General features: G+C 38.0%; 1 protein-coding gene across 1 annotated transcript; it reads left to right on the top strand.

Moving 5' to 3' along the window:
* The first annotated feature begins 2,566 nt into the window (after positions 1-2,566).
* ctsk (cathepsin K) lies at positions 2,567-24,045 on the top strand. The gene is made up of 8 exons (XM_059338948.1): positions 2,567-2,664; positions 4,107-4,230; positions 9,672-9,794; positions 13,069-13,221; positions 18,474-18,692; positions 20,863-21,028; positions 22,924-23,032; positions 23,234-24,045. Exons 2-8 carry the CDS (start codon positions 4,108-4,110, stop codon positions 23,331-23,333), a joined length of 993 nt encoding a protein of 330 aa, XP_059194931.1. The 5' UTR covers positions 2,567-2,664; position 4,107; the 3' UTR covers positions 23,334-24,045.
* Positions 24,046-26,207: the final 2,162 nt, after the last annotated feature.

The following is a 26,207-nucleotide window of genomic DNA, read 5'->3' as shown; positions in this document are numbered from 1 at the left end:
ACTTAGGTTTAATTGGTGACTCTAAATTGCCCATAGGTGTGAATGAGAGTGTGATTGTCTGTCTCTATGTGTTAGCCCTGCGATAGTCTGGCGACCTGTCCAGGGTGTACCCTGCCTCTTGCCCAATGACAGCTGGGATAGGCTCCAGCCCCCGATTGCGGATAAGCGGTTAATGGTAATGAATGAATGAATATTGTCTTTATAAGGATAGATGGTCAGATCAACAGATTTTTCACGTCAGAGAAAGGTGGAGCCGTTCCGCGGCTGTAATGCGCCCGGTGGAAATCCCCAGTTAGTTAACGGCTTACTGGTTGTATAATAAGGCCATGCAGAATAAGGTATTAATAACTACTTAATAATGACTAATTAGGGGCAAAATGTTACTTATTTGCATAAAAATAAGCAACAAATTAATGTTGAATGTGTGTTCCCTACTGTAAAGTGTTACTGATATTTCTAGCCTGCTCAGCAGGCTTTGGCTCAGCTCTTAGCCAGAAAGCTAAAGTTATGCTAGTAAGATTTAAAATGAATAACATTGCACATGGTTGAGGAACAGAAAATGTTATTTGATATTATGTTAAACAACAAGACTAGTGAGCTATTAAGGCATCATTTTCCCCAAATCAATATCAAGACTTACACTAACTAATGAAACAAGATGTTTAAGCTGCAGTCTGATTGATAAATGGTATATGGACTGAGCCCATCTCTACTTTGAGACTAAAATGCTCAATTCTGCTTCTGCAATGTTTTTCTGCAGCATGTTCTGACTCTGGCTGCTCAAAGTCTACCAGCAGTGTTGGTGTGTGTGTGTGTGTGTGTGTGTGTGTGTCATGTCATTCAGCCACACACATCCACAGATTTTATGGGCAACAGACGAGCTGCTGCGGGTCTCTGGGCGGCTCCGCTGTCCCCCGGCTCGTAGCGAGATCACAGGCGTTACTGCAGCGAGCGGTAGCGGGGCTAGTCTGTAGGTCGGAAGCAAGGCTAAAACATCCTTCTTGGTGGTGAAACAGGAGTTTAAAGTCAAATGTTGTTCTTCTTTTAAAATTAACTTTCTATTTAACTATTTAAAATGGCGTCTACAGCTAAAGAGATGTCATGTCAAACAGCCTTGTTGGATTCGTAAGAAAACTACAAAACTACAAGCTTCCGTCTGCCGAGTAGTACACGTCATCGTCTTGCCGTCCCTCCCCGCTCTGTGATTGGATCCCTAAAACAGGGCTAAGAAACGGCCATAGTTTTCAGACTGCTTGCAGGTTCGAAATGAAATCGAGCATGCAGGCTAATATGGACTGCACCTGTGAAGCACTTTTCTAGTCTTAGCGACCACTGAAATTGCTTTTACACTACAGACTGTTCATTCACACACAGATGAATGCAGCATCAGGAGCAATTTGGGGTTCAATATCTTACCCAAGGATACTTTGACATGTAGACTCCCAAGGTCAGGTATCCAACCACCGACCTTCCGATCAGTGGGTGACCGTATTATCATCTGAGTCACACCATCACAACCATAGTGAGTTAAATAGTAAATGGGATGTGAGGGTAAAGTTTATTCATGTGTTCAGAGGGGTAGTGTACTTCTTGCAGCTTTTGTCTCCTCATGCTGTGTTCAGACTCAGAGCCACTGACAGTAAATAATTGCAGTAAATTGTTAACTGAGGCCTTGACTGTATCCCTGTTGCTATGGTTACCACCAGCCAGCACATTGATTAGGAATGGCGAACAGATAGTTTAGCTGGAACTACATAGTAGGTGTCCATTGTCAGGAATAAATGAACCTGTTCTTCAATACAAAAGATGCCAGAGAACATCAGTCAGGCAGTAATTACACAGCCAGGTGTAAAAAGAACTGGCTGAAAACAAATGAGCAGTATGCATGCACACAGAATATGTTGGAGACATTATCCCTGCAGAGGACAAGAGGATCTTTCAAGAATTACAAATAGACTTTTTAACACTTTTTTCACCATTTCTGGTTGGAAATCATTTCATTTCGAAAAGAAGCAATTCTTCTGCTCTAAAATAACATGACTGGACATGTTTGCACCTTCACATTAGGTTTGGGAAAACTGAGTGAGTGAGTTATGAAAAACGATAAAATGAAAGTGTGTCAATGTCCATCTGTCCATTTACATCAAATACAGAAAGTAGACTTAAAAACAGACTACAGTATACTTCAAAGTCTTTTCTCTCTCATATCATATTGATTTGTGAACATTAAAGCCAAGAACTAAGCACTTCTTCATATTTTACAGCGGTCTGATAAATATTTCTGGTGATATTAGGATAAGAATATAGTTCAATAGGCCATCTTTATTAAAAGTCCAAAGAGCCTTCTTTAATTTTTAAGCAGCACCACAGAATGCAGCAGGGCGCTGCTGAGTTCACTGCAAGCCTCTGTAAGGTTTTCAGACATGGTGTAATCCGACACCTGACATCATCTGTTTTAGGGATCTTGCTATTTGCATGAAACCAGATGTTATTCCCCGGCCGGGGAAAAAAAGAAAAAAAGAAACTCCTCCCCAAACCTGGAGCTGCTATTGTGCTTCCTCAAAGTCCAACTGGTATAAAAAACTCACACACTGACCTACTTCTACAGCAGAAGAGACGGTGTCGCACTCACAGAACTTCAAACCCTGACTTTTGGACTTTAAGGTAAAGATTATATCATTTACTGAGTTTTACTTTCAGTTTTGTGTATTCTTTCTCTTGAACAGGGTTAGTTTTAGAGTTTGTAAAGAATCTTGTTTTACACTAAACTGAAACCAAGCTGTGTAACTGAACTACAATGGAGCCGAGTTCACTTCATTACAGGCACTGATTTCCTAGTAAAGACTTTGACTTTTAAGATTCCTTCTGTTTGAATTTAGGCTCTGATGAATTCATACATATTTTTGCCAGCTAAGAAAGTAATTAGTGTTAATAGGATTAGGATTAGACAATGATTTGACCCATTTGCACCTTTAATAGAAAGACTTTTGGAAGTCAGAGCTGCAGCTTTAACTGGGATCTGTTTCGACCTCTGCAGAGTTAATGTAGCACGGAAAAATACAGACAGAAACATAAGAACACATATTATTCAAAGTATTGATTAATGGTGCAAAGCATTACTTTATTTCTAAAACATAAAGAAAGTACCAAAGGAGAGTTCTCGTGACTCATACAGAGACAGAACACAGTGCGCATATTTTTTCGGATTAACTGTAAATTATTTGCATAGTTCATGAAACCCCCACTATTTAAATCAAGGCATTTCCATCAAATCACTCAAGGCTGGAGTCAGACTGAATATAATCAATGTGTGTAGGAAGCAGACAGTGTAAGGCAGCTCAGTTCACCAGGTCTCAAAGTTAAAGGAAAGCTTTTGTTATCTGCTGTTAGTTTAGTTAGACTTAACAGGTCAGCAGCCTTTCCTGGAAACACTGAAGATAAATGCAGATTAGAAGCAGGATGCAATAAAACAACAGAGAAACAGGGAGACGCTGATGAATGACAGATGGCAAGAGAGCACAGAGAAGCAAAAGCAGCGTTCAGACTTTGTCTGTTGCTGAAAATGCACTGATAAAGTGTTTAAATCTTTGTTCTAACACAATGATTTATTTCCCAAAGCTCACTGGTTTTGGCTTTTATACTGGTTCTTATCGGTATGAAGCTGCTGACAGACAATGTCCATTATCTCCAAATGTGATCATGTTTGTGACAACAACAAAAAAAAGCAGAACACTAAAGGAAAGAGTTCAGTTTTTTACCCAGACTTTAATTTATATGGAGAGCAGCTCTCATGCAGCAGTTATCTGGTGTATGTCTCTGGACAGGATGCAGGTTTTTATCATGTGTCAGCAGTTGAGTGGTTTCCTCAAAAATACAAACTAGCTTGATCACTGTCTTTCCTGCCACAGGAGTTGAATTGAGCAGATCATGTGACCAGTAAAAACAGAAATGTACACTCAAACATTCCTTTTTATATGCTTTTAATAACTATCGGTTTCCATTCGTACTCCTCATGGAAACATAATTCAACTAATACAGGTTTAATGTGTATGTGAGCCCTGATTTGATGTATATGAAACATGAGGTTTTGTTTGTTCTTCTTTCAGGATGTTGCAGTGTGTGTGTGTGTTGCTGCTGGCAGCCTCAGCTCTGAGCTTCATGGATGAAGCCACTCTAGACAGACAGTGGGACGAGTGGAAGATCACACACAGGAGAGAATACAATGGCCTGGTAAGTCTCTGCCAGCGTGTACTCTGCATTAAATGTTTCCCAAACTTCCCCTACTGTTAACTAGCACTTTATCCTATAAATAACTATTTGTACATCACCACCATACCAATATCTAAAACCAGCATGATTCCACTTCTCAAAACTGACTTCTCTGTTACACAACAAGTCCTACAACCCATATGAGCAATAGGTTGCTTGTTCCTACTATCTCATGTCACCTGAAACGTGAAGCCATTGAGGAAGTCTCTTAAATCTGCATTATTTCTAATGACCAGCAGGGGGCGATTCCACTGGCTGCAAAAAGGAGTCCAATTGTATCAAAGTCTAGTGGAAAATGAGCCTACCTTTCACTTGATTTATTACCTCAGTAAACATTCTTTTAATGAGTTTATGGTCTCACTCTTTTTCAATACAGCGTTCTGTTAAATTACTAAATTATGGTCCCATTTAGAGTAAAATAGAAAATAAAGCAGGGTATGCTTTCGGGCGTGGCTACCTTGTGATGACAAGTCGCTGCCATGGCGGGTCCTTGGGTTCTTAGTCACATCAGTTCAGATATTGTCACTTCTGGCTCCAAAAACCAAGATGGTCACAGCCAAAATTTGCCTTAAAAGCTCTGTCAATAATCCAAAGTGGCTATGTCAACATATTGTACAGTCTATAACAACAACCCACAGCAGTGTTTCCTAAATGCGTGCCCCTGACTGGCAGGACATCAACATAACCTGACACCTAAACACAATTTAAACAAGTGGTTAACATGAAATGGTCGCAGTTTGGTTTGGTTTGGTTTAGGCACCAAAACTACTTGGTTAGGTTTAGGGAAAGATCATCAGATTAGGTTAATATTAATATTAGTATTTATTATGTAACTTAGGTTAACATATGTTAGTGTGCAAGTTAAGTATGTTACATAAGATAACTTATGTAAGACTTTTGGTTCAACATCTCTTGGGTCAAAGTCCTGTGTTTGTTTTACTTATCCTTATGCAGGCTTTGTTGCTCTTTATACTTGGTCACCTGACGTCCTTCAGGTGGTCATTGTATCAAAATAAATTGAGATATGGGTTGCAATAAGCTGCTTGTACAAGCAACCCGTGGGAGGGCAGTCTCCTCTAACAACAATGTTGGTTTTATGGTGGTGTCATGCCATTCGTCCGACGAGGTGATCTTTCTCTAACCATTGTGCCTAAACCAAACCAGTCCCTAACCACAGTTTTGTTTCAAAGAAAGTTTTTAAGAGGGACATCGGCAGTCACTGGACTCCCTTGCAGTCTGTTATGACTTGCTTTGGGTTTTTGCCTCACTTGAAGGAAACATGATTGCAACACTTTAGGCCTGACAGGAAAAAGGAAAGTTCAGAAACAGAAACAAAACATTTATTAACTGCATACTTCAATGACTCTGTGTACCCTTAGTGTTGAAGCCTCGTATTTTATTAACAGACTGCAGTCCACATCTGAGGTCAGGATGAGATTTGTTAAGACCAAATTGTCCTTTAAAGGAAAGAAAGTTTACAAAACCTGACGTACAAATCTGACTCCGTCTGCAAAATACTCACAGCTGCAGAGTTGCAAAATTCCTCAAGGACTGCACCAAGCTCACGAAGGGTCGATCAAATGTAAGGACCGAGACAGCGGGAGCAGTAGAGTGACAGAGGAAGAGATTAGACTGACATTAATGGGAAAGGATGTCAAATTTTCATTATTGCTGGAGTCTCAGTTGTTCTAGAGAAAGAGTGCAGTGCAGTTGAGGTAACTGAACGTCTTATCAGAAAATTTCTTTTGGAAGTGTCAGTGACTTTACTGTGTTAGCTGTCTGTCTTTACCATTGTAGAGATCTATGTAGCTCTTCTTTCGTCTTCAGGGTTTGTGTTCCCTCTTCCCTCCCTCTCCATATCTCTTTTTGTGCTTCAGTAAATTGCTCAACATGTGGACCTCTTTGTGTTTGACTCACTGTCTGTCAACAGCTGACTCAATTTAACGGCCAGTCAGTTCAGTGTTAGTCTCCTCTCTCTCATCTGGCCTGTCTCTGCTGTAGCCAGTCTGGTGGATATTTATTTGGTAGGATGTAGCTCTGTTAAAAGAACATTAAGCAGAGTAGATCCTCCTCATAGACGTTTTGAGTAACTTACCAGATCTCCATTTGGCTGGCTTTATTGTTTTGGACCCTTAAGTAGACTCTGGTGAATGACTTTTTGCTTTCGAGGATGATTGAATGGAGGTGGACAGTTTATTGCTGACTGTAAAATCTACCTACTCATCCTCATACCACAAAGAAACAAAAACATGTTTTAAAACATGACTAATGTTGAGAAATGTTCACAGTTTCATTAGGTTTAGGCAACAAAACTACTTGTACAAAGTTAAGGGGAAAAATGCATTACAAATAATAAAGAAAATAGAAAAAAATGGTTGAGAAAGTCAAATAAATGAACCTAACTACATGTTACGTTACTACTGGTGACAGTAAACGTGACGTAGACTGTAATGTAGCTATGCACAGGTAACAACAAGAAGTTATGTTCCGTAACCTCAAATAACAAAGTTGATTTCACACAAGACATAAACAGAAATCTCCTGTGTTTATTTGACTCATCAACCACCCCTCCAACCTACCATAAACAGACTTTGTTGTTCTTTATACTACTTATCTTTTGCTTTTACACTCTCTCCTTCGTAACTACTACAGCCACGAGAGGGCACCCCCAACAACAAACCTAAATTTAGGATGTAGTAAACTGCTGGGATTATATTTTGCCAGAGGACAGTTTCTTTACATCTCTAACAATATGGTGAGAAAAGAAAAATGAATGAATTGTGGAAATAAAGAAATAAAAAAGACAAGTATAGTCATAACTTCAGACATATAAACTAGGGCTTTTAGCACTGCATATTATTTGCCCTAAGCTGTTATGCTAAGTCATTCGTTTTGATCCTGCAGCCCTGGGATAAGAATAAGGGCCAGGGTTAACCTAAGCCTAGAGCTACAATGCAATTCTACTAGCCCTGGGTTAGATCAGTTGAAATATATAACTAATGTTGCCCATGTTTAGTTAATTTTCAAGGGATAACCCTGGAAACTCAAGGCTTCGAAGCCGGGCCAAATTCAGGGTTAGCCCACATTGGATTGTGCAGTTTGAAATCCCCACAGCTCTGTTACCTTCAGTCTGAAAAGCCATGCTGTCAATCTTGTACCTCTCAACAACCATTTGTGATAAGAAAGCCGGTCTCTACTTTTAAGAGTATTTTGAGTTTGATGCAGAAGAAAAACATGCCTGCTATATTGTTAACTTCTGACAGTACAAAAGAAACATCCTCTCTGTCAAAACAAGACTCAGTGCTGACAGATGTGTAGAATTTACCCACAACACAACACACACACACACACACACACACACATTCTTCCGCTGTACAGTGTCGACTGGAAAACAAGAAATGTGAGGCCAGCACTGGTTGCTCTACTTCCTTGTTTTGGCCCGGAGAAACAAGACAGATGGAGTTAGAGAACAGAGAACGAAAAGTAAAGCAGGACATGCACAATGAGAATTTACAGTCGCTTTATCTTTCTTATCCTCAGCCAGTAATTCAGAAAAGTTAATTTTCAAAAGGCTGCAGACCCACTTTTGCCAAATTGACTTTTTTTAATTTGATTTAGGAGGTCGTATTAAGGTTTAGGCAAATAAAGGTATTTCAATCACACTTATCAACTGAAATCACATGGACAAAAGCTTATTTAGGTTTTAATTATGATCAATTTAAGTCATTAGTTTTGGTACTGTATTGAACAGCTGTCAGCTGCTGTTTCAAATGTGAACAGTGGAAACATAAAATATTTCCACCAGTGGAAACTCCTCTCTCCTCTCACCTAGGACTCATTTTTCTTTTTCTTTTTTTTTCATAATATTGTTATTTTGCTCTAGCTCCTGGCTGCAGAGAAGGAAAAGAGTATAGACTCCAGATTTACTTCTTAAGCGCTCACTGAGCATCTGTTATCCCTCCACTCTTCACCTCTGGCTAGAGGTCACCACTCTACGGCTGTGGAGTGTGTTTGTGTGTGTGCCTGTGTGTGTACAGATGCATGCAATCAGTTTATCTACAGTGCTGCATGTTCTGGTGTTCATGTACAGGATCATGATCGTGTTTGTTTTATGTTGGGTTTTTTATCTGCATCCACGTGTAAATGCATGCATTTATTTAGATGTATGCTCATTATGCAGTGTATTATTTACATTCCTGTGTACTCAGCAGAAAACACAGTGCAGCTCTTTCTCTCTCGTGGTGATTTCAATCAGTATTCCTCCAACAGTTCCTCTAATTCACCCTCCTTGAACTAACATCACTGTAATAGAATCAAAGTCTCCTCACATCATTTGCATTTTCCATTACTGGAATGGATATCAAGATAGAAATAATGATTATAGTTATGCTAATGGTTGTTAAGACCACGAATACTAAGCAGAGCATGGATGTTTTTTTAGGTAACCAACCAAGCACTTGGCTCTATCTTATTCCCAAATTGAGACAGAGGAAGGGCAAATCAGTCTATTTGTTCACACATAATAGACACATATAGTGGTGATGCAAATGTTCTAAAAGAAATAAAGGAGAAAGCAATATTTTAGGGCAAATTACAATTGCATTGGACAGTTATGTTGCCGTCGAAGCCGTACTAGGGAAGATTGTTATGAATGTGCACTGGTTTAATTAGCCTAATTAATGAAATTGGGTTGTTACACAGACAAGCTTCCTTTCCTTGCTAATTAAAATGTAAATCTGCCCTATTTGCCCAGATTAATTTCTTTTGAGCTGTCAGGTGTTCACACAGGAGGAAAGGAAAGGAAGCAAAACTTAAAAAGAAAACATGCCACCTTTTTATATGGATGCTCTGTGTTGAATATGAATGTAGGTGATTGAAGCAATAAATTGTGTTTGCTCCGTTGATTGAGAAAGCTGCACGTGTAGCCATGCCAGCAGTGCCTACACTACATTGTGAAAAAACAAAAAAATAGTGCAGACAAGTGTTTGACAAGTGTGAATTGTGCTGATACTTATGCAGGTAGTAAAATAGAAACAGTGAGGCTCCATAGTTCCAAACACTGGGAACAAGGACGGGAACAGCTCTTTATTATTTTCCACATTTCTCTGTCTCTGACTCACACTGTAGTCAATTAAAGCAATAAATTCTTCATTTACCATCATACATTATTAGACATCCACACAAAAGGTGGCAAAAGGTGTTTGAAGAATCTGCATATGTTATGACCCTGTTCAGATGAAAAGAAATGGCTGGTGAAGGCATTACTGTGACCCTATTGAGGGACTGGATGCCCCAAAATCCATACAATGTTCTAAAGCCTTCTCCTAATGTTGGCAGACTTTTATTGTCCATGTGCAGTTTCTGTTTTAACTCAAAGTGACACATGCCCTTGTTTGTCTCAGGATGAAGAGGGGATTCGCAGGGCCATCTGGGAGAAGAACATGCGTATGATTGAAGCCCACAACGAGGAGGCGGCACTGGGCATCCACCCCTACGAGCTGGGGATGAACCACCTGGGCGACATGGTGAGTCTGAGGCGGTGCCACAAGCTTTAGGCCATATTTAGTTTTTTTCTTTATGTCATGTAGGGTTTCATAGTGGAATACAATCAACTCTGTCTACGGGACTCTTCACTAGACCTTGACAGACAGACTAGTTTGTGATAATTATTTTGCCTTCCCTTGTGCAGCCATCTGTAACCTGCTCTGAGATGCTACTGATACCAAGGTTTTGACATTTCTGCTGCCAGAAGTCTGTTACTAATCAACTGTGCATGTCGTGCAAGTAGATTTGAGAACTTTCCATGCATAGGAATCTATGGGAATTAACTGGAATTTATGGGAATAAACTTGAATAATCGGGAATAATCTATGCTATTCCTCAATCACATGCGCATAGCACACTGCTTACTGCATACTGTAGGCCAACCTGGAATTTAGCATCTCCATGGGGTCTACTGAGAATTCGACTATGGGATTTTTGCATTGGATTTTGGATCATTGCAGAAAATAAGCGCTGTGACAAACACACGTTTCTGATGCTGACGCTCTTTGTTCAACAGCATAATCTTCATAAATAACCACTTTTATGATGTTTGAAGTGTTAATGCAGCCAACAGAGGTTAAATGCTAATATTATCCTTTAGCAAACTACAGCACGGCCGCATGACTAACGTCACTACCGTTAGCTTCAGATGCTCTCCAACAAGCTAACCAGCAGTTTTGCTTATTAACATAATTTACAGTCTGCAAGAGCACTGAAAAACATGACTAGAGGCTGTAAAATGGACTAGTGAGAGAGTTCCCGCCCGTGTCCGGCGTGATGACATTTAATTCTGGAAATTTACCGTAAACCATAAACTATGATTGGTTGATGTTCAATGTATAGTCTGATATGTTCCTGACCAAATTAAGGCATCAGCTAGTTTGACATAAGGATGATCTTTAAAGACATAAATATATAGTTTAAGTAGTGCAAGTGTCCAATGACAGAGATCTGTTTTCACGGTCGCTTTATCTTTCTTATCCTCAGCCAGTAATTCAGAAAAGTTCATTTTCAGAAGGCTGAAGACCCACTTTTGCCAATTTGACTTTTTCTAATTTGATTTAGGAGGTCGTATTAAGGTTTAGGCAAATAAAGGTATATCAGTCACACTTATCAACTGAAATCACATGGACAAAAGCTAATTTAGGTTTTAATTATGGTAAATAGGCTATAAGTCATTAGTTTTGGTACTGTATTCTACAGCTGCCAGCTGCTGTCTGAAATGTGAACAGTGGAAACATAAAATATTTCCACCAGTGGAAACTCCTCTCTCCTCTCACCTAGGACTCATTTTTCTTTTTCTTTTTTTCATTATTATTGTTATAATGACGAGAGGCTGTAAAATGGACTAGTGAGAGAGTTCCCGCCCGTGTCCGGCGTGATGATTACCGTAAATTTCCCACCCCTTTGCAAACCTACATGTAAAGTAAAAAGCCATAAACTATGATTGGTTGATGTTCAATGTATAGTCTGATATGTTCCTGACCAAATTAAGCCATCAGCTAGTTTGACATAAGGATGATCTTTAAAGACATAAATATGTAGTTTAAGGAGTGCAAGTATCCAATGACAAAGATCTGTTTTCACCACATTATACCAAATAAAATCAGGTCACTAATTTATCATATTTTATCCATGATATCAGTGGCTCAGCCCAGCTGCTGTGGTGCCAACACCAGCCAGTTGTCTCAGGTTAATGAAGGAAAAAAACAACAACTGTTATGGCAATGAACTGCATCATGTGTTTGCCATTCACATCAGGATCTGATCTTAAATCACACATTCTAGTGCAGCTAACAATTCTTTTAATTATTGCTTAATATGCCTATTTTGACTGTTATAGTGAAAAATAACTGTTGTAGTTTCCCTGAGCACATGGCTACAACTTTGAATATCTTGTTTTGTCTGATGGAAAGTCCAGGACCAGAGAAATTCACTGTGTACCACAAAGAGCCCTTCATTTTAAAAGCTGCAACCATCAAATGTTTATATTTCTGCTTAAAGAATGACGATCAATTATTTGATTATGAAAATTGCTCCCAATTAATTGTCTTTTCTTTTTTTTCAATTGGCTAATTGTTGCGGCTCTAGGAGCTCAATCAGCATTGACCCCTTTCCAGCTGCAGTCTGAGATACAGCTGCCATTACCAACTGCAGAGAGTGACAATTGATCTGCCTGCTAAGTGCATTCATTAACGACAATCCTGTTTGGAGTAAAAGTCTCTAAAAAACCAGCTCCTACTACGTGTCAGAGATTCATATTCTCCTTCAGCAGCTCAGGCTTTTATCTGCTGTCACCTCTGTTGTTTGCTTCACTCATGCATGCTGCAGCCCAGCGAGGTGAAACAAAATGGGTTTGGTGTTCTTAAATCAGCTGTAGTCAGTAGCAGGAGTGTCAGCGCGGGTCATGACTGATGGGTGTTTTTGCATCAAGATGCCGGCTCTAACAAGCAGTACATCAAAACCGGGTGGAAAGCAAAATAGAATGACGGATGTGTTTCCATTTTAATTTTGACTGGAAGCACTTAAGTGAAATGAAAGAAATTAACAGATGGTCTGTATTTCTCCAGTTAATGATCTCTCTGCTTGCACACTGAGCTGTGATGGAAGCACTCAAGATTTCTGATCATAATAAATAGCTGGATTTAAAAAAAAATAATTACTTGATATTGTATAACCAGCTCATTGTGACAGCCGGTAAACAGCACAGCAGTCACATATTTCATTGCTCTTTATAGCTTCCTCATCTTCTTCTTCTTCTTTAATGTCATTGTTAAGTGAATGTTGTAGTTTTTATGTGCCCTTTAATGCCCTTCCTGTGTCACTTTCTAACATTTGTACAGCTCAGAAAACTGACATTTCACATTGGAGTAAACTGTTAAACCGATCTCTTCATGAAATACTTTTCATCCTCCGTCACCCTGCTGAATCAAATCCTCCCCCTTCCCGTATCTCCCTTTACTCGTTCTTGTCTTCAGTCTAAAAATAAATCCTCTCTGCCTCTCTCCTCTTGTTCCTGTCTCAAAACATTTATATCTTACAAGATTATTCCAGGAACTGAGGGACGTTTCATACTATCTATTGTGGGAGCGGTGCAACCTGTAACCCTAGTTATGAACTCTTAGTTTGTTGTAATGTTTTTGATGAAGAAACTCAACCTGCAGTTACACTCTGGTTTTAAGTATCTGAATAACAGCGTCAGAATCCTGAATCCTGATGTGAAATATTAACTGTGTCTCTTCTGTGTTAATGCAGACGTCAGAGGAAGTGTCCGAGAAGATGACCGGCCTGCAGATTCCAGAGAACCGCGATCGTAGCTTCACCATGGCTCTGGACGACAAGGTCACGAAGCTTCCCAAAACTCTCGACTACCGCAAGAAGAACATGGTGACTCCAGTGAAGAACCAGGTCAGAGTTCAACCCTTATATGTTTTGTAGAAACTGCACTAATTGTTTGGGTTGTTTTTTGGCAGCCTTCTGGGGCTGAAATCCTGCTCAACAATGTATTTTAAACACCAATTGTCAAACTGATCAGTTTCACCTTATCTTTGGCGACTCCTCTTAAAAGATACTATTAAAATCACTTCTGATGAAGCAGAAATCTCAACTCTAGGTTGTTATGAAGCCTTTTTCACAGCAGGCATTCTGACTTAGGAAAAGCACAGATGTCATTAGTAACTCCAACAATGTCTCCATTATATTCAAGTATCCCTGTAAGTCATGACAGTGTCACAGTGGACCAGGGCTCTGAAACTAAAGCCACTCAATGTATTCTCATGTATGATGTTGTACAAAATATGACTGTTCTGTTGTGGCAGGAAAAATCGAAAACTTGTTGTTAACGTTGTGAAAACTTCTTAAGTTTAAGCAAAGCTACTCAGTTATGGTTAGAAAATAAAAGGAATTGGTTTAAAATAACTGCATATTTACATAGGTTCATTTACAGGTTAATGAAATAAGAGCTTTAACTTTTGGGTTAACAAAGACACGGACACTGGTCTCCTGGGTCAAAGTCGTTCTTGGTCGTTACGTCGCCTCACTTCCTGCTTCCTGCTTTACTCACGTAAATTACAACAGCCATTATAGCTGGTCGCCGCCTAACAATAATCATTTTATATGCGTTGTAATTGCTGTAGAAAGTCTTTGAAGAAAAACACTTGACAACAATGTAGATTCGAATTATAGCCTTGTGTGGGATGTTAATGAAAGGTTTCAAAAACAGATACACGTGTAAAAGGTGACAGACAAATCTAATGATAACAACAACTCTGAAGAGAAATCACTTTGTGACCTCCTTTTTCTACCTTGCATGTTCATGCGTGATCATTTTTGTGTAACTCTGACTCATGTCCTCTGATTTCCTGTTTTGTTCCAATTTTGATACAAGCGAACTCTGGGGGAGAGTTCAAATTTTGATTTCCCATGAAAAGTAAGGTGTAACTTGCTAGAAAACCATGCATTAACTGTTAATAATGTTTCAGGTACATTTTTCAGCGAATTTCCCTGACATAATAAGCTGAGTGTCTCGGATCACGATATAGTCTGTTACCCATAAATTTGAGTGTATCACTTACGTAAAACTACAAACAGTCAGTGAGAACAGCCTGAGCAGCTAAATGGAATCCAGTAATCAGTCATGTATTTATTTAGATATATTATTTTCCTACTATGGCATGTCAAAATCTTCCATAAAACGGCTCGTCCAAGGTGGTTTCTGACAATAGAATGGGCCTGTTGTTGCTGCTTATGGTTGCAGGTAAAAAGACCCACTACTACTGTGGTTCTTGCTAACCATTAAAGCAGTAGCTAACGAGCCCATTGCAGCTTTGTGCACCTGAAAGAAAGGCGAAGAAGACCTGGCCCCACAGTAACACAAAAGTATGATTATCTGAAGCGTTTTGTAGAGTATGTTTCAGTTTTACGAAATGAAAAAAAGACCTCAAGGATGGAAATCAACAAGTACTAGAAGTTCAAACTAAACTGCCTCATTAATACTTTTACTGGTACCATCTCAATAAATGGAAGAAATATTCAAAGAAACTACCACAAACAGAAATGTGTTCATGAATGCACCCATGATTACAGTAAAATCATACAGGTAGACTCTTCTCCTGTTTGAAACCTGCAGGCAGGTAAAATGAAAGTAGAATTATTTAGAGTTCAGGCAGGTGGAAGAACATGTAGGTTGTGTCTTGTTTACAATGCTGGCACCAGCAACACACTGTGTGGGAGAAACTGGACTTTCAGGAATTAAAGGGGAGATCCAAACCAATCATAACGGCATCACATGATCAAAACATTCCACCTCAGTAAGCACAGTGATAAGAACAGACCTGTGGCATGAGGACGTTGAACTCAGACTGAAACTAATGTGTCACAGTTCTTAAGTCTCAAAACAGGTTCAGCCACACAATATAGGAAGTTATAATATTTCTTGCTTCATTACCGTCACTAGTTCACTGAAAGAGAAAACGGTAATTTATAGAAGTTCTGTTGGGTTTATGCATGTGATGATGTTTGTTTCAAGGCTTTGGGGAAACTCAGTAAGAATTTCCCAAGGCTGTTTCAAGGCAAAATGCTGAGAAGGAAACACAACACTTCGTTGATTTCTGTGGGGAAATGTGGCTGTTGCAGGCAGAAGTAAAACTAATGACATCAACCGGGAATATATGAATGTACGTTTTAAATTATATATATATATTATATATATATTATATAATATTACTAAGCTATACAATATTTATTTAAGCATTTAGGATCGAAATCTGTTGTGCAAATATTAAAATAATTATGTATAGTTATAAAATCCCACTGCGGTATATTTTCCAGTAGAAACAGCCTGTATTGTTTTTTTTAGTGCTGACAAACAAAAGAATGGGTTTAGTTATTAAATGTAATTAGTCATTATGAGTTGATCTGACAGCCGGGACTTCTTTATGTAAACTAGGGTTGAGCAGAACAGGAAGTAGATGGAAATATGGTGTACATCTGTGCTTTCTGCTAGCAGGCACACGAGCAGCAGAATGATGTGATGTTATTAAATGAACATCAGAGCTGAAACTGGAAATTAAATATTAACCCCACAGAGCCTCGAGTACTTCAAAGTCATTTATCATTTGCTGTTTTGTTTTGTTTTTTATTTTGATTATTTTCTTAGGTCTAAGTTTAGTCTTTTCTGCAAACCAAAAATGACATTTTCATTTTATTTTTTTTGTAAAAAAAAAAAAAAAAGGGATGCAAATGCGCATGTTTGTAAATTAGTTTACTCTAAATGATGCATTGTGAGTCTGGAAATTATTTATTATTATATATATTATTTTATTTTATGTATTACCATGCACACACAAAAAGATGAGAACTACAAACATTTTTGAAGAATAGATTTTAGATTTAACAAGCTTTTTTTCTTTCAATTACATAATGCTTTAAGGTGCTTTCTTGTAGTATTTCAGTGTGAATAGATAGAAAATATATAATAATATGCAAAACAAAAAGATTTTTTTTTTTATTCTAAATGTACTCCAAAAATAATAGTAGATTATTTTAAAGGTTTAAGGGGTTTTGTTTCCAATAATTCAAATGATAAAAGATAATAATAGTTGTAAAGGCAATGTCAGTTTATGTGGAGGACGCTGTCGCCCTCTGGGGGCTGAACATCAAACTGCAGCCATAAACAGGATTTATTGAGCTGCTGCTCTGCTTTCTGTTGTTCATGAATTATGCAGCAGTGTGACTTCGCTCTCTGCATACTAACAGCCCTGCTGCTTCCTCCTCCGCTCCTTTAGAGAGACTGAATTGTGTTCAGATGTTTTGTTTGTTTGAGGCAAATTTCAGTCATTCCACAGCTCAAAGCCACATTCAGAGCATCCTCCAGTGAAATGATGCCATTACACATTTACAAACTTTTTAATTGGAGCGACTCGGAGCAGCAGAGTGTTTTTCCCCGAGGAGCAGCAGCAGAGGTGTTTTAACTGGAAGCGGGGCGAGAATTTATAGTCAGACGACTCTGAAGGTGTTTTACTACTTCATGACTGAGAGAGCGTGAACATGGCAGCTCTGTGCTGCAGCACAGGACCCACATCCTGCTCTTTAAAGAGGAACACAGGTTTAATATCTGCATTTTATAAATCTATTCTAGTCAGATGTGAAATGAGATTTTTTTTTTTTATGAAACTCAAATAGCTGCTGTCAGGACTGTACTGCAATATGGGTTTGGGCCAGATTATATTAAACTTTAGGTGAGTCAGTGGGATGTAGGTGTACCTATCATCAGTGGTGAAATGTGACTAAGTACATTTATTCAAGTACTGTACTTGTACTTTTTCACCAACCCATATGCTGCTCAGGTTAAAATTACCACTGCTTGTTAAATAAAAAAACATGTTTAAAATAACATATAACACAATATTTGTGTTCATGTCTCATAATGCCATGTAGGCCTTCAAAGATAAGAGAATGAACAAATAATATTTATATATATATATATATATCTTTATATAGATATATATATAGATATATAGATATAGATATAGATATAGAAGGATTGATTCCAACATTGATAAATATTTTATAATCTTAAAAAATATTTAATATATCAACACAAACTGTGTGTATGTCTATACACACACACACACACACACACACACACACATATAAGAATGTTAGATCTTTTTATTATGTTATAAAGTTGTATTATGTTATCTTGAAAATATTTAATATACCAGCACTTAGTCTGTGTGTATGTCCAACAATATCAGTATTAGCTTTCGCAAATTTGTTAGAACTAATTTAATCAATTTAATTCATTTATTAATGTATTTGTATTAACATTGACATAAATTATATATATATTTTATATTTATTTATTTGGCATATATATTATCTCGAATGTAGATTATGTTTATAATTGCTGACTTCTGCTTACATCACAACATCTGTGTCTCTGTGTCTCAGACACGTTATTGTTGATGTGTGGGACGTCTCAGTCCAGCTCACTGTGTGATATGTACACACTCCTCCTCCTCTGAGCATCACTCAAAGTGTCTGTTCAACATTGTGACATTGTTTGATCCAACAGACAGAAATGTGTTTTGAATGAGATTTGTCAAAGTATGCCTCCCAGTGGACAGACAGGAGAAGACACAAGCTTTTGTTTTTCATGTTTCCCCTCAGGCTGCTGAGATACTGTCGTGGTGTTAATATGCTGATTTTATTATGAATGTGGGCTACAATTAAAAAATACAGAAAAATGCAGAAACAAAATACTGAACAAAAAGCAATAATTTAATTAAGCCCCAGGTGCTGTCTTTAGATTGCTTTTTTCATTAACAAACAATTCATAGATATTCAGTTTTTTGCCAGTAAAAGTTTTACCAGTTGCTGATTTATTTTCTGTTCTACAAATTGATTCATTGATTAATTGTTTTAATATATTTATTTTTTAATTCTGTGATTTAAAACAATTTCGGACTGGCTACAATACTTTCAATGCACGTATTTATTTGTACTCGCAGAACAATTTCTCTTTCGTTTTTCATTGATTTCCTGTTTATTATTTCCCTCTAGCTGTCTGCTTAGGTTCCTATGACTGTAATCAGAGAAGATACTGTATCATCAAGCTAAAACCCTCACTCTCCTTTTATTTGATCCGCTCCTGACAGGGTTCCTGTGGCTCCTGTTGGGCCTTCAGTTCGGCCGGGGCCCTTGAGGGCCAGCTGGCCAAGACGACGGGTAATCTGATGGACCTCAGTCCCCAGAATCTGGTGGACTGCGTCACAGAGAACGACGGCTGTGGAGGAGGATACATGACCAAAGCCTTCCAGTATGTGGTGGATAACGGAGGCATCGACTCTGAGGCGGCCTACCCATACGTCGGACAGGTAACAAAGACTCAATGCTGCTCATATCAGATCAAAAAGTGATGCCATACAAACCTTTAGTCATCTTCATAGTCACATGTGCTCAGGCATCCACAGGAACTGAGGTCCACCACAATGTTGAATGTCTCATTTCTCTTTCCCGTCACGTGTGACACTTTTCCATCATTGTTGTTGATGTGACGTCCTGTTCTGCAGCCACAAACCACAACCAGTAGAACTAGTCTCAATGCTCAGCAGAAGTTTTCAAAATCTGACACTGTGGGCCCCAGGACAAAAAAAGTATATATTGATGTGAAACATGAAATAATTTCACATCAAGAGAGTTTGTTTACTCCTATTATTATGTGTCTTACGTATATTTGGGGGCTAATCATACTGTAAGTTTTGGAACTACAGTTCCCATGATGCCTTGGGAGTTATATGTTGCCATGGAGTTCTTGACAACCAATACATTTCTTTACCTTCCGTCAATTTTTTCTTCCCCAGCTTTATTTCTATAGTACAAAGTGAGCATAGTAGATAGCTATTATGTGGCGACGTGCCAGAACAAGCAAGTGAAATTGAAAGCATTTTATCTGATTTCTAAAGACACAGAAAGACAGTGTTACGGATTAACGTGTGACCGGGTTATCTGGTGACTTTCAGCCGAATGCGACTGTGATTGTCATAGGCTAGTTACAGCAGTGGTTGAAAGCAAGACATTTTGTAGCTATCTAGCAAGCTAAGGCACTTTCAAACATAATACTGCATAGGTTTGTGATTTATTTCCATACTCCACTTCAAAAACAAGTTAGGCTACATCTTGTCTAGATTTCCCTCTGTTTCCAGTCTTCATGTGATGCTAAGCCAAGCTAAGTGGCTGCTCAAAATGCTGACGTATCCCTTTATCATGCTGGTTTTAAATGATACTAAATACCCAGCAGTTTTGCAAGAACTTTAAATGAGGACAACTTCTAAAAATCAGCTGTTTACAGCAACAGAGCTGCAGACACAGACTGAAACCTGAGAGGTCAGCTGTTCCTCATTTAGCTGCCAGGATGTCACACTCTGCTTATCATTAAGAAAAAATAATACCCTTTATTTCCCATTTTGACCTTTAATCAACAGCAGCAATAACTGCATGGAGGTGATTCAGCAGAAACAGTGTTGTCTTATAAAGTTTCTTGTTTAGTCATGTACAAGAGGAAGTGCAACTGCTTGTTAATGATTAATGGCTGCAGTCTTCCTGTTGTTTGGAGATTGTACTGAGGCTGTGATCAGACACGTCATATGAAATGTGCATGTGACATTAAAATTGCAAGGTTCGGTGCACAGGCCTGCAAGTCATTCCATTATCAATTTATCTAACTTTTTTTTTTTTTTAGTACATAAATCAATAGATAAGAGGAAAAATATAATTTTTTCCATAATTTCCCAATTTCCCATGTTATCAAATTGCTTGTTTTTGTCCAAACAATATTCCAAAATTAATTCCCAAATGTGGGACCATCCAGGGACCATAGGGTTGGAAATCACAGCTTTATTCACAATATGAAATAATATTGATTATATTGATATTTGCTGATATCATAGTCTCCCACAGTGCTCTTCTATCCATCTCACCGACCTGTGATCAATACGACAATATCATATGACCATATAACACAATCTGTTACATTTATATTGAATCACAAAAAGGCAATTAAAATATGATTTGAACAATTATATTACTGAGTTCTTCCAGACAAATGACAAACAATTTATTCAATAAAAATACAAAAAATATATATATTTATATTTAAAATATAGGATTATTTTAAAGATGACCACATGTATCAACATATTCACTTTGCATAGATGCTTTTGGATTGTTGATTATTGAATTAATACATCGATGTGTCGTTACACCCGTACATGGGACCATCTCTTGAAAAATTACGATTTGATTGATCATCTTTCTTGACATTTGTCTATGTTGTTTAGAAACCCTTGTTTTCCTTTTCTATAAACTTCTGCTCTCAGGTCTGTAACCCTGACTGTGTACAGGTGCAACATTATCTTTCAAGGGCTGCTATTTGGAGTTGCAAACATGCATGCAAGCTTCTTTCAGCTTTCAGCTTTGCTACAGAGAATACAGAAGTCTGAAACAAACATTTTCAGGATTTGTCCTCCTCCTTTGTCTTGTGTTCAGGACCAGCAGTGCCTCTACAATTCATCAGGCATGGCAGCCATGTGCAAAGGCTTCAAGGAGGTCCCAGTGGGAGACGAGCATGCGCTGGCTGTCGCGCTGTTTAAAGCGGGTCCGGTCTCTGTGGGCATCGATGCCACACTGTCCACCTTCCAGTTCTACCAGAAAGGTCAGTAAGATGCTCAGACGGCTGTTGACAGATAGTAAATCATAAAGTATTACTTTATGCAAATAGTGACTGAAGTAGAAACAAAGTGCTTCACACAACATGCTCCTTTTCAGCAACAAGAAGTGATGGGTCATGATGTAACATTATAAACATATTTTTGGAAGAGCTTTTAAGAAGTGTGCTGTGGAAAATTGTGCAGGTGTTTTTACAAGCTTTAGTCCTTTTTTAAATGCATTTCTTCAGTTTTAGTCAGTTATGCAGATTTTCTTTTTTTAAGATGTATGTCATTATAACTGCACTATATTCTGCTCTGATTTTTAATATTTAATGGGGTTCCACCTCATCCTGGCAGGAAACACCCACATTCATGGTATTCTTAACTGAATGTCCTTTTCTTACTTATTGTTTGTCTCCTGGAATTTAATTTCAGACAAAATCATTTACTAATGGAAAGTTTTCTTGTACATTTTTAAGAACTCAAAGGATGAATGGTGACACTAATGGTAACAGCAAGGCCACAGTGAGCACTCTTTGAGTAGCTTGTGTTCTTTTAATTAAGAAGGGTCAGTAATAATTGAAACTGGGATGTGATTTTAATGCTGATCACTACGCGTTTAGTTTTCCTCACTGAAGCAGAAAGGAGTGAGGAGTTGGAGGTGTGCAGCCTGTCGCCTGCAGCTCTTCAGCTAACAGATCACTGTGGCTGCTACTGCTTCTTCTTTCATCACTCCCTGACAGATTTCAAACTCATCCAAAAAAATGACTAAAATGTTGTCAAACATTGTCCTTTTTTGAAGAAGCAATTTTGATGGATGATCATTGTTAGCTCTCAACAAAAGAAACCGTAAAAAGCAGGAATGGTGGACGCTGCCACTACCGATAAAAAACATTATATAGGGGGATAATGTATCAATATAATAATAATACATTGAAGGTTGTTAAAAAGAAAATGCAGCTTATAGAAAGCATCACAATATACTTTATTTCATGTAAATATTAAGAATTGTGACTTTAAAATGCTTTTAGTTTCATTCAGAATTTCTGCACCAGAATTTTCTTCATAACAGTGTGAAGAAACGGAATTAAAACTGAATTTAGACTTTCATGTTGCAAAATAAAACAAGATATCACCACCCTGTTAAAATAATCGCCTAACTAATTTTTTCAAGTTTTGCATGAAACACAAAAAACTTCACCAAAAGTGTAACATATGATATTTATTGATCATTTCACTCAAAAAGGATGTAACAAAGGATGGCTATTGGCATAGTAATAACACTGTGTGTCAATTATGTAACTTAAGAGAAATAAATGACTTAGGCAATTTTTTGAACGTGCCTTAGTGACTTAAGCAAGATGTGGTAACACTTTATTTTGAAGGTGTCTACAGTCACACAAGCCTGTCAGAAACATGACATGACAAGTATCATGAGCATTAATGTTACTTCAAAGTGTCATTAATGTTCATGACGCATCCCATGTCAAGTTTATGACACGCTCATGTCACTCTTATGTAGACACCTTAGAGTAAAGTGTTACCAATATTAGTGTCAACAATAAAACAGTGATAAACTAAACTGATAACTAAACAATCTCCCTCTAGCTCTTCTTTGCTGGGTTCTTATCTGATGTCTATGAATGTGGCAAATTGTCAAAGAAGTGATGATCTTAAAGGGGTAAAATCACATGATCTGATCAACTGAGGATGTAGGTGATTTTACCATAGGTGGCCGGCGTCACGAGGAGATGATTTAGGCAAAAAAAACGAGTTTGACAAAAAATGACTTACCCGATTATCTTAACAGTGTGACGATATTACATATTTGTAGGTCCACTAATGCACTTCCAGCTCAGAATGTGTCCTCACTCCCTCTCCCTCTCCGTCGTGTGCCCAGGTATCTACTACGACCGCAACTGTAACAAAGACGACATCAATCACGCCGTGCTGGCAGTGGGCTTCGGAGTGAACACCAAGGGGAAGAAATTCTGGATCGTCAAGAACAGGTGGGGCACATCACCTGTCTGAACGGCATCAGGTGGCTCATGAGGCCGCCAAAATGAAACGCCAAAGTTGTTTGTTAGTGTCGTGCTGATTTGATGCTTCTCTGGTGACAAACTGACGAGCTGAAATGCCTTCTGACTCCTGGCGATGATCAACAACTCACTTGTGTCTTTCTTTTTCTGTCTTTTTTCTCTCTCTGACAGCTGGGGAGAGACCTGGGGCAAAAAGGGTTACATCATGATGGCACGTAATCGCGACAACCTCTGCGGGATCGCCAACCTCGCCAGCTACCCCGTCATGTGAAGAGGACGACGGGGCTTTGCAGAGACTACTACACACAGAAATACACTTGGACTTGCATGTAGAGTTCATTCAAACATGTCAGCAACCACTACAAACCTTAACAGAAGATCTTACTTTGTTTACACCGGTTTTAAAAACATATTTCTAATAAGCATATGACAAAAAATACATTCAAATTGGACTGTTTTGGAATGAAGAAAATGCTGTTGAGTCTTTTCAAATGACTCATGAGGACGTTTGGTTATCTTGAGTTATGTGAAGCACTTTGAACCCCCTAAGATATTCAGTTTTATCTCCAGACCAGCAGACCTCCATCGTGGTCTGCTCTGTAATCAGATTTAGTAGCTGTGGGGCATTGTGTTAGGAACCCTCAGCCATCAGGCAGGTTGGTTCGGTGCCAAAGTGCCGACTTAAATCTACAAAGCCACCAGACACGGCCAACATTTTACAGTATATGGCGGTCGGTCTGTGACACTTGCAGTCCCTTTAGCTTTAATTATAGTTTGTGTGAGAACTAACAGAGTTTAAATTCAGTGTGACAGGAAACATTGCTGGGCAATGGGAGCTCCTCCTCCTTCCCTGTCAGTGTAGTAAGTTTCATTTAACAAGTTTTTCTGTTTGACTTTTGTTTTTTGTTGTTGTTCTTTTCAGCACTTTTCTGATGATCAAACTGTAAACTGGTGTTTTCTATGAATAAATGTTTCATTTTGAAGTTAAATGCATCATTTTATTCATTCTTATGTGACTGCTGGCACATCTTAAAAAGTCTTCCTTAAATACAGATAAAATAAGTGCAGGGCTTCATTAAATGTAGTCATTCTAAGAAGCAGGATGCAGTTTGTCACAGTGGTCTGGTTTCATTTGGTCAAACAGAAAGCTGAGAACTGATACTTCCAAACTACATGAACCTGAGGATGTGTTTAAAAGTGATGGACAAATCGCAGCCTGAGAGCCAGATCTGGCTTCACGAAAAAAGATTTTCTATGTATTATTTAATGCTACCAACTGTTGAAAAGCATAGTGTTTGAACTCTGCATTGTGCTAAACCAGATCTAATAAATGTATGAGATAAACATCACAGGTAATTAATATAAATAGGCCATAAAATATTTCTGTCAATAGTCATATGTTCATTTAACATATGAACATATGTTCAAGAAATAAACAAACCAAGATTTTTTATGAAAGAGGATTAGGGCCAGGTAGGAGAAAAATTATTAGAGGAGGGGGAAAAAAACATCATTATGCACTTTGAGAATAAAGTCACTTTTTGAGTTTGTAAAGCAAAGTAAAGTAGACTGCAAGCTACAACCTAATTTTCCTCAATATGTCTAAAAAACTCACATAAATGACATAAAAGCAGATTTTCCCAAAGAGTAATTAATTTATCTCTTTGGGGATTTTAGTACGATTACACCCTTAAATATTGTGGTTATTGCACAGGTTGTAGCCTGCAGTAACTGTTTGGATAGAAACAAACTTTCTCTGATGACTTAGTAACACAGGAACAATCAATCTGTGGAGATATTTACAACTTTATACACCTTTACCCAACACAAAAAGTTCACTTTATTCTCATCATTTTTACTTTTTTTCTCCAACTCCATAATGAAAAAAAAAAGTCCTTCTCTTAACATTGTTTTCTCCTCCCTAACTAGCCCTAATCTCCTTCCATAGATTTTACAAAATTGATAAAATACAACCTCACCTTAAAGAACTGATAAGGAATATATTAATGCAATTATATAATGTGTTGTTGGGTCTGTTTAAGGTCTACGTTTCAGAGAAGGGTTAGAACTTTTCACTTCTAAAAAGTCACTTGAAAAGTTTAGAAGCGTTTAGAACAACACTTGTAGTATAAAAAACAACTTTAATTTAAAAAACCATCATGTTTCGGCTTGAGGCCTTCATCAGGGTCAACATGAAACACATTACAAACACATTAAATTGAGGTAGTTGCATAAATGCAAGTGTTACTGGAGTTTTGACATCTTGACCCCTTTTTTTGTGCCTTTTTTGTGCCAGAAACACCCCCACTCTCAATATAAGTCATGGAATAAAACTTGTTAAATATATAATAATAATAACAATAATAATGGGACAAAATATCAGCTATAAGGACCCTAGAAAGTAATTTTCACACCATTCTAAATAATCAGAAATAGTATATGTTATTATATACATGCAACTTGGTGCCATACAGTAGTTCGAACATGTATCAAACTGTGTATAGTGTAACTGTGTGGTACAAGTTTAAATATAATATTGCACACAATTTGTACATCAGGGGCCATAATATCCAGAGTATTATAACACTGGATGTTCATATTAACGGAAATGTATATAGAGATTTGACATTTTATATGATTGTTATTGATTTAATTTCCTCTCGTAACAGAATAGGTTTATCCACCCGTCCATCCAATACTTTGGTCCAGAGACCTCAGTAGCATCTGGCAGCGATCCAGACAGAGTGGTGACCTTTCATCCAGCCTCCTGACAGGTCAAACGCACCTCCTGACCTCCACTTTGCTCCAGAAACACACTGCCCTGCATCTACTCGCTGCATGTCCACAACGTTTCACAGTCGTGCTCCCCTGACAATGGATCCTAACATTTTCATTGACCTGCCTGACCTCTCCTATTTGCACCACCATAATACTACAAATTTCACTTCCACACTAGAAATATCATACATATTCACATGAATATAACGTACATATATCGACATGTTCATTCTCCACACTGGAGGGATGTTTTTCTTTTCCATTTTCCCACCCTTGGGACAAATGTTTCACTAACAGGATCTTATTATCTCAATCCGGTGAAATGTATTAGTATACTATTAGTATTTTTAGCACCTTAGTACTTTTA

Source organism: Centropristis striata, chromosome 8 (genome assembly GCF_030273125.1).
Source record: "Centropristis striata isolate RG_2023a ecotype Rhode Island chromosome 8, C.striata_1.0, whole genome shotgun sequence".
In the NCBI taxonomy this organism is placed as follows: Eukaryota; Metazoa; Chordata; class Actinopteri; order Perciformes; family Serranidae; genus Centropristis; species Centropristis striata.
This window is presented reverse-complemented; position numbering and strand designations above follow the sequence as displayed.